We start from the raw sequence: 15,775 nt of genomic DNA, 5'->3' as shown, positions 1-15,775 counted from the left end.
ACGACCAGACTTGGGATACGTTACCAGGAGAGGCCGGTCCCTGGGAAAGGACATCAGGATGGATCAAGTAGAGGATGGGCAACAATGAGGAACGGCCCTCCATGGGATGGATTGCCCCGATGGCGGCCACCGTGGGCTCAGCCTGAGCCAGAGCTGTGAGGACGGCACAGGACCGGGCACACGGGTCACTGTCAGCCAGCCCGTACTCAGCAGCACCTAGCAACATGACTCAGGACACCTTTTTGCATGTAGCCTGTGGGGGCGGCGGAGGGATTGTGTAAAAATGACAGATGTGTTGGGCACCAGACCGCAGTGAACCACCAGGCTCTTGCCAGTCTTTTCATGTTGTCGAACAAATTAAATCAGGTGTTCGTGCTTAGGAGACACGCAAAGCTGTTTTCTCTGAAGCAGAACCTTTTCCTCCCTGCAACTCATTCTTCTTTTGAGGAGAGGACAGAGGAGCCGTGTCACTGTGAGGTAATGTCTGGGCGAGACAGGCTGCTCTGGGGGGTCAGCACGGGCCCCCCTTGGCATTTCACAAGACTTCAGAGAATGACTGCCCTTGGCTTGCTTGAGGGGGGTCGGCCTGAGGAAGACTGGGGCGTCGAGGGGTGGCTTACTCTCCCTGGGGTGACAGAGGTAGATGGTGACTGCTGCAAGCAGATGTCCGCTCATCATATTCTCGCTCTTGGCCATCCATGTCTATTCAGCATTTTCTCTGGGTCCACATCCCTTTGTCTCGGCCTCTGTTTGTTTTAGTTGTTTTCTCCCGCATTTCATTCCTTGGCTCTTGTGTGTTTCTGACGGGGAACTAGGGTGAGAAGAAATAGCAAAGGACATTTTCTAACTGCTGACCTTTAATGTGGTTTAAAAAAACAAACAAACAGATGTTGACTTCAGAGTCTGAACAGCATATATAATTTGTAAATCGTGTGAAAATAACCTGTAGATCTGCAGGGGCTTTTGTTTTGTTTTTACACGTTCAATGGTGCCTCCTGGGACTGCTACTTTAGCATAGGGTGTTGGGGTTACGGGTTAGCATAGGGTGTTGGGGTTACGGGTTAGCATAGGGTGTTAGGGTTACGGGTTAGCATAGGGTGTTAGGGTTACGGGTTAGCATAGGGTGTTGGGGTTACGGGTTAGCATAGGGTGTTGGGGTTACGGTATGTAAACGGGTTGATATGTACCATAACCATTTGTCTTGAGCGGTCGGTCTTTTGGCTGATGGTGAACATCACACAGGCACGCATACCTTAGACGCAGGTCTCTGGATTGCAGTCCTGTGTTCTCAGCGGGCTCCACTCTCTGCCTTCGCCTTGATTCCCGTGTGGGAGGGATCTTGTGCACGGCACCCAGATTTATGGTCTTCCGCAGACCTGGGTCTGTCAGCTGTTGGTGCCGCCCTTACCGCCCCTTCTGGAAGGACGGTAGGAGGTTACATTGTAATTACAATGTGGCCCTGAGGCCTGAGCGATCTATATTGCTATGCTGTACATTCTGGCTTTTTAAAAACTTCTAAGTTGTATATTGACATAAATCACGTACCATACAGTTCAGTGGTATAAACATGTTAAAGATCATTCATGCTTTTTGCTTAGTGTTTTTGATTACACCCAATCGATGTTTGTTGGCCAGCTGACACCTTTGAGTCATACCATGCAGTTTTCCAAGCCATGAAGACCACTGTTGCCGTTGTCCGAGTCTTCCTGTCGGTCTGAGGCGGCCGTTCTCAACCTGTGGGACTCTTTGGCGGTCGAACGACCCTTTCACAGGGGTCGCCCGGTTCATCACAGTAGCAAAATGACAGTGATGGAGTAGCACCGAAACTAATGTGATAGTTGGGGATCACCACCACATGAGGAACTGTCTGAAAGGGTCGCAGCATTGGGAAGGTGGAGAACCGCTGCTCTAAGGTTTCCCTAAGACAAGCAGCATCTCGTAAAGTGGTGATGAGCTTGGGTTTTGGAGTCTGAGCGATTTGGGGCGAGGTAGTCTCTTGTGATCACAGTTTAGTTTTCACATTAGAATACCACCTACCCCATAGGGTTGCGGTCACTGATGCCATTCTACAGACAGAACGGTTAACGAGGTGGTTGGCACTGTGTAGACACTCAGCAGCTGGTGGATGGCAGAGTGGCTCTCCCTCACCCATTATCCCATCCACCTCCAGCGCTAGCCTGCATTTCACTTCACGTCTGTTTTTCCCCTCAGGTTTGCAACTGTGCGGTATGACCAAGGAGCCAAGAACATTCGAAACCAGTTCATGCACCTGACCAACTACAGCGTCAATAAGAAGAGTGGTGACTATGTCAGGTAGGGGCCGCGTCTGGCCCAGGAGTCTTGGATGTGGCTGGGGTCGAGGTGGAAAGCCAATGCTTACAGGGGACAAGGTCTTGACCAATATCTCCGATGACTGATGGAAAGCTGTCCTGATCACTTCTCAGAGCTTTGAGGCACAGCTCCATCTGCTTCGCCACAGCTGGCCCAGTTGTGCTGTTGCCTGTCTCTACCAGAATTGACCCTACAAGTTCTGTCCTCTCCAGGAGCTTCCATTACTCACTGAAGCCCCTCAGAACCAAACCCCTTGCTCTCCAGTCGGCCTGAGTCGAGCTGTCCCATAGGATTTCCAGGGCTGTCATTTCCCACGAGGCAGGCTCCCACTTCTTTCTTGGACGGAGCTGCTGGTGGATTTGAACTGTCGGCTAGGCCCTTTAGACATGGTGCCCCCAGGGACCCTGACTTAACTTAGGGCTAGGGATGTAACAAACAGGCACAGAGGGTGCTTTTTGACAAGTCAAAAAAAAAGAAGGTCCTTTCAGCACTCGGAAAGATTTTGTCCCCTTACGCCTGTTAGTTCCATTTCTAGGCTCGTCACTGTCAGCAATAATGAAGGATATGTGCACAGGGTCGGGGAGAATTGTTTAACCCTACACAGGGCTGGGTGGAAACAGCTGGCCATCAAATAGCAGCAGCAGCTTGACTTTTACTTGACTCTAGCTGCTGCTGTTGGCTGCTGCCAGGTCCACTGTCGGACGGGGACGGTTTCCTAGGGCACACTCTTCACAGGAGGGAGCCAGCTCCTTGTGCCATGACGCTCCAGGGCTGGCTTGAGCCACATGACCTTGTTAGCAACCAAGGGCTTGACTCTTGTGCTGTCAGAGCTTCTTATATTGGGGGGCTTCAAAAAGCCCATGGAATAATTCCCTGATCTTTGAGTCCCATTTTCCCATGAATTTTCAGAAGCCTCCCCCCCCTCCCGCGCCCCACCCAGATCTCAGGCTCCTTTAGTTATGCTGAGAGGGAAAAAAGTAAAAAACCCACAAAAACAGCAGGCTCGTGCCAACGTGGTAACTCTGCTTAACGGTAGTGGGTGGGATCACGAGTGAGTGACTTTTCTTCTCTGTATGTTTTTTCCAAATGTTCTAAAATAAACATTTGCATGATCAGCACAAAAAAAAGTTGGGGAGGGGGGGAAATTAAAGAACGAACCGAGGCCACTTTGGCAAAGGGTTTGTCGGAAAGGGAGTACCGCCCAAGTGCGTGGAAATGGTTTTACTCTGCTGTTTTCTTTCATCCCAACAGTTTTGCCAGAAAATGGAAAAATTAAAAAAAAGAAACCCAAACAGTTACTTTTTACTTAGTCCTAAAAATAGGTTCCTAGCAGGTCCAAGGAGAGGAAGGCCTCTGGAGGCAGTGGGGCCGTTCCGAAGCTGGGCGGGCTTCCTTGAGGGTCCTGGGATGGCCGCGTGAGGCTTCCCTTCCTTCCGGTGGAGGAGGAGCAGATGTGGACGTGCAAGGTGGGCACTGAGTGGTGCCAGACTCTAAGCCAGGGGTTCTCCACCCTCCGAATGTCGCCAGCCTTTCATGCAGTTCCTTATGTTGCGGTGACCTCTTAGGGGTGTATCTGTATGTGGACGGACCCGCCTGCAGACAGACAGAAGAATGGTGTCTTGGTACCTAAGACCATCAGAAATATGGTCTTAGGTGACTCCTGACCCCCACAGGGGTTGTGACCCACCGGTTTGAGAACCACTGCTCTAAGCCTTAGAGGATGAGGGGGCAGCTGCGGAACACAGGGTGCAGAGTGCAAGACTCCCCAGCATTTGTGGGCATCTGTCGGCCTCATTGACCACTCTGCTTGCTGCCTTGCTTTTATGTTGTGACTCTAGTGTTTGCTCCCTTTGGAGATTCCTCAGAAGGTATCGGCTCAATCAAGCTTTGGCTACCACCAGAGTGGGGAGCTAGCTTCAGATGCTACAGTAGTTTCATGCCGGGGTAGCTCATCAAAAAGTGAGGACCTGATGCCAGGGGCTTAAGTGGGGAGCAAATGTTTTGAGAATGATGAGGCCAATAAATGTAAAAATGTGCTTTACACAATTGATGTATGCATGGATTGTGATAAGAGTTATATGAGCCCCTAATAAAACGATTAAAAAACAAACAACATAGCAGCCCAGTTTAAAGAAGAAAAAAAAAGAACCTATCACTACATCAAAATACAAAATAAAACCGCTCTTATAATCTGAGAGGAATCCAAGAGGAATGTGCCAAGTCTCAGTCTCATCTGTAAAGGAGATATTTAAACAAATCTTTGATTGAAAGTAAAATGCCTGAATTATGCTGCTTTCAATAAAAATAGATCAGATTTTTCCATACACACAAAAAACATACTGCGCAAGTTTGCTCTTCAGCATTATGAGCTCATTTAGAGGTTGTTTGGTGGCCTCATGTGACATTGACCTCCAAGGCTAGGTTTGTACCCGAAACATTTCTACCTGTCGGTTTATCCTAGTGTTTCAAAGTCTGTCTAGAGCAGTGGTTCTCAAGCTTCCTAATGCTGTGACCCTTTCATACAGTTCCTCATGTGGTGACCCCCAACCATAAAATAATTTTTGTTGCTACTTCATCACTGTCATTTTGCTACTGTTAGGGATCGGGCGACCCCTGTGAAAGGGCCGTTCGACCCCCAAAGGGGTTGAGACCAACAGGTTGAGAACCACTGGTCTAGCTCCTTTCTCTTTCCCACTCTTGACTGATGCATAATGGTTGGACTAAGGAAGAATTTAAGTTCCTGTCCCCTGCCCTCCTCCTCAATACGGCAGGTTATATGTGCTTTCATTCCACTGAAGAAGCAAGCACCAGGGATACCTGACAAAAGGGACCGGGAGAAAGTGGGTGGGTGGAAGCCACTCAAGTGAGTATTTTGTAAAGACATCAAAGGACTGGAAGGCTGTTGCTACAGAATGCTGTTTCTGACTCCAGACTGCGGCCTGGGTGTGACCCTGATCCATTCGTTTGTTTTAGTTGTGATGATCCTGAAGTGGAGGATTATGGGAACAAGTGGAGCATGAGCGCTATGCTGAGGTATCTGAAGCAGGAAGGCAGAGACACAACTGGTGAGTATCAGGCCCTGGCCTGTTTTCACAGCTCTTCTCTGTGTCCCGTCACCATTGTTTCTTCCAGGGATCGTGTCTCTAACTCTGGTCGGCTTGCGAGAGGTTCTGGTTGTTGTTTTTTCCCCCTGCCAATTCCAAAATGCGAAGCCAGCTTTCCATGACCCTGACGACTTCTTTTCTTAGTTCTCGTGTGGAAGAAATAACCCTTTCCTTCCATCCTTAGTCAAGTTATCCTTCCTGAGTGTTGACTTGCTGCTTCATGTCCTGTCAACTTCTTAGGTAACGAATTCCCTTCCTCCGTGTGGGCTCTGAGTTCAAGTTTCCAGCTAATCTCCCTCACTTGTGTTACTGAGGCAGAGAGTGAGCGTAGTGGAGTTTGTGGACGCCCCTGCTGAGCTGTGGGCAGACGGGGAGCCGTGTGCCCCAGGGCTCCGGCCCTGCCCACGAAGGAGAGGGTGATGAGGGAAGGAGGAATACCAGGCTCCTTTCCAGCCAGTGCCCGCCCTCGGTCGGAGGAGGCCACCCCATTCTTGACTGTGTCACTGATGTGCCGAAGCCTGCGACCTAGAGACCCTTTTGAATTAGCACACGTGCTTTGTTGTGATAACTTCGATCCGTGCACGTTAATATTTCTCCTTTCTTATTTGCAGCCCTGATGGCCCACGTGGAAGAGCTAATTATCAAGACGATCATCTCGGCCGAGCTCGCGATCGCCACGGCCTGTAAAACCTTTGTGCCCCATCGCAGCAGTTGTTTCGGTAAGGAGACTCCGAAAGGTGAAGGTGTGCTGTGGCTTTTCTTCTGGCAAGAGAGTTCTGGGCGATCGCCGGGGATTGTGGGATAGAGAAGCTGAAGGATGCTCTAGCGATGCCCGTGCCGCAGGCCGTCTGTGGTGTCCTTTGCTTGCTTGCGAAGCTCTCGTCACAGATAAAGAGCCCTCTGAGAGGCCAGTGGTGAGCGTGGCTGGAATTCCCCTGCTCTCTGTGTGGGAAGCAGGGGCTGGAGCCTCAGTGTGAGTCTTGCTGTCGGAGGGAGAGCAATCAGCAGAAGCCTGCCATGGACGGTACAAGAATCCGACTCCGACAAATATATTCCAGAGCCCTTTGGCAGCCAGGCTGGGAATGGTTCCAAGAAGCTCTGGCTGGTACCAGTGTGTGATTTCTCCCATTTTCCGAGGACACCTCCTTTTTGTGGTCGTCCTCCTGCTGGTGGGCTCCTCCCGCCCTCCCGCCTCTTCTTCCTCCTCCTCCTCTCCTTTGCGGACTCCCCACCCCACCCTCCCCACCCGGCCCCACCGTCAGTTCCCTGATTGCAGAGAGAGGAGTAATAAACAGTTCACCATGACTAGATCAGAAGACGCATTGCCTACTGACCCAGTAGCTGTGGCTGTAGCAGTGACGGTGGCTGGACACACAGCCCGCTCTGTGGGCACAACAGCCAGTGTGTGTGCCTCTAAGGCCCACAGGCTGGCAGCAGGTGGTAGACCTTGGGAGTCAGACCCATTCAGGTGTCCAGTGGGAAGGGTAATCAAAGCACGGGATGGAATAATACAAAACCAGAAAAAAACAAGCCAAACTCACTGCCCTCTGAATCGATGCCGACACTTAGTGACCATGCAGGACAGGGCAGAACTGCCCCTTTGAGTTCCGAGACTGTAAGTCTTTATGGAAGTGGAAGTCGAATGCCCTGTCTGTCTCCCTCCCTGAGAGGAGCTGGTGGTTTCGAACTCCTGCCCTTCTGGTAACCACTGTGCCAGCAGGTGCCTTGGGATAATACACGGAGTAAGGATCTAAGAGTTACAGCCTCACTCAGGGACAGGGGAGCAGGAAGGAAGGAAGGGACATGGGCTGCAGAGCTTGATAGACTTGCGTTTGAAACCCACTTGCCTCCTGCATTAACTTTGCGATTTTAGCCAGTGACTGTCATTGAACAAGGACAGTAAGGACAGCGGCGGCGTGTGCCCCTAAGAGTACCTTAAAGGCTAAGTGAGGCGGTGCTGAAACTACGGCTATCTGCCCCGTGGGTGTCAAGACCCTGTATGCTTGAGGGGCACTGAGCAAAGGGAACCTTGGAGAATCAGAAAAGGAGAGGGGGTGCTTTGTTTTGTTTTTCTTTAGGGCAAATCTGCTCATGCCTTCTAAAACCATCAAACCCTTCCCTAGGCCTCAACATTACAACAGGGCGGTCAGTGACCTTCACAGCCTCTGAGGATCTGGCCCCAGCTGACTTTTCTAGAATTCCATTTCTCACAGCTTATCGTCCAGCAATACCGTGCTGTAGTGTCAGCACTGTGTGTGTGTGTGTGTGTGTGTGTGTGAGAGTTGTGCTGTCTGCCTAGAAACCGGGTGTATCTTCCAAGATTGCTCAGTCATGGCCTCCTCCCAGAAGCTGTGCTTGACAGAGTGCCCTGCTGCGGCTCCTCCCTTCCTGCCCCTCTCTGTCGTGGCCTACTTTTCCGATGCATGTGGTCATCTGCTTGCACACATGCTTCCCCACCACGTGCTTGCTGAGCACGTCCTCATGAACGCTGCATTGTTGCTGTCCTCCTTGCCCGCTTCGTTCCCTTTCTGCCTACCCACCGCCTGGGCCTGCCCGGCCCTTCCTGGCAGTTTGCCTTTGGTACCAACTCTTCTCCTTCTGAACCACTTTTCCCTTGTTGCTCCACCTGAGGGATTACTGGCACATTGAAGACAAAGTTGAGAATATTTAGGAAATGTTGTTGAACCAACAAATGGAACTTGCTGTCATGGGTTTCGGCGGCCTGAGGGTGCTAGGAACAGAACTCCCAGCTTGTAACAACGCTGCCAGCTTAAGATGAACACAAGTTTCCTTTCCACATTGACTTTGCTTTTCCGGTAAATTTGAGTGGCCCTTGATCGAAAAGCCTTTGTTCTAGAAAGAATCACAAAAGTGTTTCTGGATCTTTCCCTTTCTCTTTTTTACCTGGTTGCCTTTTGGAAGCAGACGGATCTCATGGGCTTCACGGGCCAAGTGAATTTTCCCGTGTGAAATCAGCAATGACCTTCCCTGATTGAGCGAAACGCCCCTTTCCAACCCTTCCGACTCTTGTTCAGTTTCATAAACCAAGTGCATCTGGAGTTTCTTAAGTTGTTGACTGTCTTCTTGGCTTTTGTGGTTCCGATCCACTTCCTGTCAGCATGGGATGCTGTGTGCTTCATTAACCTCTCCCTATCAGACGAGAGAAACAGAGAGAGAGAGAGAGCGAGCGTGTTTGCTTCCTACTCATTCCTATCCTCCACTTGGAGTTAGGTTATAAGGAATAAGCTGGGTGGTTTTGTTTGTCCTCAACAGGAAACGGGAATTGAGAACGTCCCCAAAGATTTCAACTTCAACAGAGCCTTGGTACTAAAGGGAAGCAGGTGTCCCGGGATAGGGCCAGCTGCTTCTTGCCTTTCATCTTGTGGATCCCATCTGCCTGGAGTCTTCCATTACTCTCTGTGCTTTCTGTCCTGCGCTTTCCCCACCCTACTGCCTGTAACACCCAGCTAGGCTTCTAGGACCCATCAGTGTTTCCATCCATTAGTTTATGTTTTCAACCAGGTACGACATTTCTCTCTGTCCAAGTGATGATGTTGTTGGCTCTGACCCATAGCGACTGTCTGCACAACAGAACGAAACTGCCTCGTCCTGCGCATTCCTCACAATTGTCCTTCTGCCCGAGCCCATTGATGCAGCCACTGTGTCAGTCCATCTCGTCAAGGGGAGGGTGAGGACCTTCCTCGCTGTCGCTGCCCCTCCGCTTTCCCAAGCATGATGTCCTTCTCCAGGGACAGGTCTCTCCTGACACCATGTCCAAGAATGTAAGACGAAGTCCTGCCCTCCTTGCCTCCGAGGCGCCCTCTGGTCTTGCTGTTTCCCACAGATCAGTCTGCCCTTCTAGCCGTGCATGGTGCTTTGCGTACTCCTCGCCAGCACCACACTTCAGATGCGTCGTTTAGTCTTTTTCAGCAGTGCTTTGCCCCCAAGAGGGTGCTCCTCTCACAGTCTCACTCAGACTGATGTATGCACAGGCCTGTGCTTTATGCTGGTTAAATGCCTTCACATTCCACCCAGAACTTACCCACTTCACCGTTTGCCACTCGGAAAGGGCCTCAGAGAGCGGTTAGTTTAGACGAGAGATGTCCTTTGACATGTGGACCTTTGCCCTGGGTTCCAGAGCAGATGAGGGGAAGGACTCCGGGGAGAGCCAGCGTGGGATTTCTGTCCTGCAGGCACCGAGCTTGGAGACAAAGGGACGTCGTGGGCTTTGGCAACTGAGTCATCTTGATCATAGGACTCTTGACTCAGAATGTGTGATGCTTCCAACAGAACAGATTTCTGACTATCTGATTTTTTATTGCCTTCCGATGATAAATATATGCTTAAATAGCAACCTTGTAATTGGCACTGTCAGCTCACTGGCCACGAGAAAAGCTTTTTGACCAGTTGAAGAAGAATGCAGCCCAAACCAGCATGATGTTATTTGTCCTTTAAAGAAGCTGCTGCTGCTGTCAGTGCTCTCATCTGTGTGTGTCAAGACGGCCGAGGTGACGGGCTGCATGGCCCCCTGTCCTTCCCACTTGGGCTCTTGGGGAGCAGCTGGGCCCACCCACCGGTAGAATTGACCAGACTGCCCCTGGTCAGGTGGTAAAGACGTGCTGTCTTGGCCAAGGACACAACCTGCCCAGTTCATTTCTCTGTGTTGTAGGAAGGCTGGTTTGCTTGCCTGTTACTATTCTCGACTGGGTGGCAGGTAAACTGTCAGAGGGATGAAGTACGACAAGTGTGTGGCACATACTCTCCTGGCCAACAAACAGTAACGGAGAACATCAGTTTGTACCTGTTTTGAGATGGCCTCCTCTTCTGGTGTTCCCCCACCCTCCTGTTACCTAACGGGGCAAAAGTTGAGTGCAGAGCGCACCACCATCAGAAATGCCGACTGTAGCTCATGGGAGCAGATGAAGGGCGAGGAGGAGAGAGTGGAGCACATCCTGGCCCACCAGGACCTGAGGACGATGACCCCAATTAGAGCAGCCAGTCCACAGAGAGGACCACATGGCCAGCCTCACTATGAGACATGACGCCCCTCACTGACCCATGGCCCTGCGGGGGACATCACTGGAGACACAGTGTGGGAATTGCGCCGACCTGATCCCACCATACCGAGGGAAAGAGCTGGGGGAGTGCAGCGCAACAGCAAGGGAATGGAGCGGCGAGATCTCCAGGGAATGCTGAAGGTAGACTTTGGGGCCAGGGCGTGGTGCCCCAACAGACTAGACTGGAAAACACTCCTAAAGGCCAACAAACGATTCTTGAACTAACTACAAGCTTTTCTTTCTTCATGTGTTTTGTTCTTTGTCAGTGGTTGGTTGTTGTTTTGTTGTATATGGTTGCTTGGTTTTGCTCTGTCTTGTTTTTGTGCATGTTATTATCTCCACAGGTCTGTCTAAATAAGATAGGCTGGACGAACTATCTGGAGGAAAAACAACAGGACCAACAGTTCCAGGGGGACATGGAATAGGGGGAGGTGGGGGGTAAGGAAGTGGTGTTAACAAGTCCAGGGACAAGGGAATAACAAGTAATCCAAATTGGTGGTGAGGTGGGTGTGGCAGGCCTGGTAGGACATGATCAAGGGTAATGTAACGAAGAGGTATTGCTGAAACCCAGGTGGGGACGGAGCATGATAGTGGGACAGGAGGAAAGCCAAGGGAAATAGAGGAAAGAGCTGGGAGGCATAGGGCATTATAGAAGTCTAGACAAAGACATGTACATATGCAAATATATATATGAGGTTGGGGAAATAGATCTATGCGCCTATATTTATAGGTTTAGTATTAAGGTGATAGAGGGACATTGGGCCTCCACTCAAATACTCCCTCAATGCAAGAATACTTTCTTTTATTAAATTTGAATTCTATGCTGCTCACCCTCCTGATACAACTGCTGAAGACAAAGCAGGTGAATAAGCAAATGTGGTGAAGAAAGCTGATGGTGCCCGGCTATCAAAAGAGATAGCATCTGGGGTCTTAAAGGCTTGAAGGTAAACAAGCAGCCATCTTGCTCAGAAGCAACAAAGCCCACGTGGAAGAAGCACACCAGCCTGTGCGATCATGAGGTGTCGAAGGGATCAGGTATAAGGCATCATCAAAAAAAAAAAAGTCTTATCAGAGTGAATGAAGGGGGAAGTGCAGAGTGGAGACCAAAAGCCCATTTGTCAGCCACTGGAGATCCCCTTGCAGAGGGTCTCGGGGAGGAGATGAGTCAGTCAGGGTGCAATGTAGCACCGATGAAGAATACAATTTTCCTCCAGTTCCTCAATGTTCTCCCCCCCCCCACTATCATGATCCGAATTCTGTCTTGCAAGCCTGGATAGAGCAGAGGATGTACACTGGTGCAGATAGGAGCTGGAGGCACAGGGAATCCAGGGTGGATGACAACCTTCAGGACCAGGGGTGGGAGTGGCGATACTGGGAGGGTAGAGGGAGAGTGGGTTGAAAAGAGGGAACCGATTACAAGGATCTACATGTGACATCCTCCCTGGGGGATGGACAACAGAAAATGGGGTGAAAGGAGACATCAGACAGGACAAGATATGACAAAATAATAATTTATAAATTATCAAGGCCTCATGAGGGAGGGGGGAGCGGGGAGGGAGGGTGAAAAAAAGAGGACCTGATGCAAAGGGCTTAAGTGGAGAGCAAATGCTTTGAACATGATGAGGGCAAGGAATGTACAGATGTGCTTTACACAATTGATATATGTATGGATTATGATAAGAGTCGTATGAACCCCTAATAAAATGTTGTAAAAAATTTTTTTAAAAATGAAAATGAAGAGTCTAGAATAGCAGAAAATACTTGGTAACCATAAAACTAATATATCCCACTATAATGACTATAATAAAAGATATAAATAACAACAAAAAAAAGAAATGTCAACTGTGTGCTAGATGATTGGCATCAGCTCTTTAGGCCTGTCAGCACTTTTGTTGGTAATTATTACACAGGCTTTAGAGACAAGGGAAGTAGAGGGAGATTCAGAAGGGTTAAGCCTTTCCCTTAGGTCCCGCCTTGAAATGACTGAGCAAGTATGGAAGCCAGATACATAGACCATTCCCTCTGGCCCTGTCCACTTACAAGGAGCCACGTTCTGATGAGGCCGGCACTGGGCCTACCCTGCATCCTCCCACGGCAGTCCTGTAAGTGGCTCTCGGGGAGCCCAGCGTCTTCCCTTGTAGCAACTGCGGCCTCAAAAGGACACTCCTTCTAGCTGTGGTCAGCAGTAGCTCATCCCAGCGATGCCACCTAAACTCGCCTTTCCTGTGGTCGCATGAGACCGGCCAGGTCATTTCACAGACCACCTCTGGGCTTTTTGCCTTCTTTTGTCTTTCAGCTCCTTTTCCTCTTGGTCTGCCTCTTTCCCCAGATTCTCCCTCTGAACTCTGGCTCAAGACACCCTTCTCAGTTCCCAAATGACAGCCGAGGGGAGAATGTCCTTGTAGGGTAGCTGTGGAGTGCCGCCTCGCTGAGTGCTGGGTCCCCTCAGCACTCCCTAGGGGCTCCAGGCGAGGACCTGATTTTGGGGGGATGGGGTGGGGGGTGGGTGGACTCTTCAAAGATGAGTGGTGCGACCTGGTTATGTATGGCCTGTTACCTCCCCGATATACTTAGGTTTTTTAACTCTCTGACACTAACTTGAATCAGATTTTTCTTTTCTTCTCCTAATGCATCCTTAATATGTGAAATTCTTTTTTTTTTAAGTGCATTTTCGGGTAAATTGGGTGCCTATTTGCAGAGCAGATGACCAGGTGTGCATCAGCAGTGCGCTCACATTGTGCTGCAGCTCGCCCGTTGCTGCCCCCTCAGGTCCTCCACTTCCTCCCTGTGGGAGTTTGCTTCCATCCCTCCTTTTTTTCCTACCCTGTGACCTTTGACCCTCATGAGTGTTTCCCTTCTGATCTTTTCAATTTAATTTTATTCACTTGTTTTCCCTTTTGGTCTTAAACGTGGCAGTGAGTTTAGTTCCAGACCTGTAGGGGATGGACCATCATCTTAGGGGTTCCACCAGTCTCTGGGATCCTTTATGACTCAGTTCTGTTCCCAACAGTTTTCTCCTTCTCTATCCAGAATGTGCTAATGCAATTCTAGCTGGTGTAGTAACCAGGTGCCATCTAGTTCCTCTGGTCTTTAGATTTCCCACACTCATTTCCTCCTGACAGTTGTACCTTAGATGGCGGCACGCAAGGTTTTACGACCCTAGTCGATCCTCCCCAAAGTAAGACATGCCTCGTCTTTGTGAGCGATGCACTAGTTCACAAAGCCTGTTGACCTTGGTGTCCCCCCAAGACCATGGTCCTGAGTCCTCAGACCCAGCAACTCCTTCCCTGAGGCGCTTGATGATTGTCTAAGTTAGAGTTTTCTTCACTTTTCCCACTGTACCTGCCCCCACATTCATGGGTCTGTTTACAGCAAAGGTTAAACACACACACACACACACACACACACACACACACACATATCCTCTGTCAGACCTCCTCTGGATTTGCTCCTACACTCCCTCCCATTACTTGTCCAGCTTATACCTTTCTACCGTAGATCACAGTTTTTGCAGGATTGTGTGTGTGTCTCCTTGACCCCTCCCGCCGGCTTCCCCCTCCCCATCATTGTTTGGCGAACTCCCTCATATTGTACCCTGCCATCTCCTTCAGCCCAGAGACTCCCCTTTCCACTCTGTCCCTCCCCTGCTGCTAACAATCAAAGAAGGTTGCTTTTAGTTGGGAGACCGTTTTCTTGACTTTTTACAGTAGTGGTGTCATACAAGCTTTGCCCTTTGTGATTCATTTCACTCAGCACAATACTCTCTGGGCTCCTTCACCTTGTAACCCACTGTCCTGCCTGAGTGAGGGTTATTATGTGAACTCATGTTGCCTGCCTCGGACACAGATCACTTTTCATGAGCTTCTCTTTTCCTCCGGTTGCTCTCCCCGCGACACCCAGCTCTTAAAGTTACTGGTGCTGTCCTGTTGTCCACGTGAGCGGTTTCTCGTCTCCCACTCTCTGGTGTTCGTAGGTTCAAGCCCCAGCCCGGGCACAGTCACAGGAAAGAGCTGGTGCTTGGTTTTGAAGCCTGGGCACACCCCACCAAGACCGCTTAGCAGCCAGATGGTCCTCACCTGAGTGAAAGCGAAATCTGGCTGTGAGGGTGTTCTCTCTCTGACTCTTTCTGCCGTCGTTGCTCCTTATTTCCCCCCAAATCCTGCTTCTCAGTCTGTCATCTGAGGCTTCAGAGTTGTCTCTGAGTTGGGGAACTCTTTAAGTAAATAGGATGACCGCTTAGCGTGGGAGGTGTTTCAGTAGTTGGCCTCGCCGACTGCGGTTTTAAATGCGTCTCTGTTTTGTGACTGACTCTGCAGACCTGTGCAGTGTGCGCATTCTTACTTCCGTCCTGATCGTCACCCTGTCGCTGCCGTCAGCAGTACCGCCCGTGTAACACTTGCATGGGGGGAATGTAACTTGTCAAAACCAAGGTGTGGTGTTTCTCTTGGATCAGAGGCACCATGTAGCATCTTTCTTATTTAGCAATACAGACTCTGCAACTAGCTTAAAGCTGTGTACTTGCTTCCAAAGAAGAGCGGTGGAAAGAGCTTCCTTCCTTGTGCACCATAAAGATCACAGGTGACTTTTATGTAGATGCCATCTCAGAGTCTTCCAGAATTCATGGTTACTGTTGATTCAACAGAATCCTAAATAATCGCCATGGAAGCCAATTCATTCGTGGACACGTTTCTCTGGAGGAAATGAGACTGCATGTGTGCTTGAACCCATGTTGCCTGCATAGGAGTTCTGGACATTGGGTCACTGAGCCTCCGGGTATTGGCCAACAGTGACTATAGAGAGGGTAAAGGAAAACAATGGATGCCAAGGAAACCCACCCCAGAGAGACCCGTGTTTTCCCAGGTCCCACTGTGAATGATGGTCGCCACGAGAAGGGCCCAGGGCTTCTCGACTCCCCTTCTAGGCTTCTTGGTGCTGTACCACATGACTGCAGAGAGAGTCCAGGAGAGCCAATTTTCCGATGTTTTGTTTTCCTACATTTTTAAGAGGATGAGGAAATGACAAAATAAATAAGGAATTCTTCTTAAAGCAAAGGAATTTCATTCAAAATAGATTTCTGTGTGCTGTGGGTGTGAACTGGGTCGCACCTGTAGGGAAGCTGTTCTTCTCTCTTGGAGAAGGTCTAGAATTTAGACTGTAAGACACAGGAGGAATGCTTTGGAGTGCGTGTGGACCCTCCGAGAACCTTCTGTTTTGTGTGTGCATGCTGGGGAGGACTGCTGAGCCGCGGTCGTCTCTGCAGAGAGGTTCTCTTGAAGTTTGCCA

General features: G+C 50.0%; 1 protein-coding gene across 7 annotated transcripts in view; it reads left to right on the top strand.

The window, feature by feature from the left end:
• TTLL5 (tubulin tyrosine ligase like 5) overlaps positions 1 to 15,775 on the top strand; it is a 272,493-nt gene that overhangs the window by 56,790 nt on the left and 199,928 nt on the right. For all 7 annotated transcript variants that reach the window (XM_075531002.1, XM_075531000.1, XM_075530999.1 and 4 more), the window contains exons 10-12: positions 2,212 to 2,313; positions 5,305 to 5,396; positions 6,047 to 6,154. In XM_075531002.1, coding sequence (XP_075387117.1) covers positions 2,212 to 2,313; positions 5,305 to 5,396; positions 6,047 to 6,154 — 302 coding nt within the window. The remainder of the gene's footprint in view (positions 1 to 2,211; positions 2,314 to 5,304; positions 5,397 to 6,046; positions 6,155 to 15,775) is intronic.

The sequence above is a fragment of the Tenrec ecaudatus genome, chromosome 14 (genome assembly GCF_050624435.1).
Source record: "Tenrec ecaudatus isolate mTenEca1 chromosome 14, mTenEca1.hap1, whole genome shotgun sequence".
Classification (NCBI taxonomy): Eukaryota; Metazoa; Chordata; class Mammalia; order Afrosoricida; family Tenrecidae; genus Tenrec; species Tenrec ecaudatus.
The sequence above is the reverse complement of the archived record's forward strand: the minus strand, read 5'-3'. Positions and strand labels throughout refer to the sequence as shown.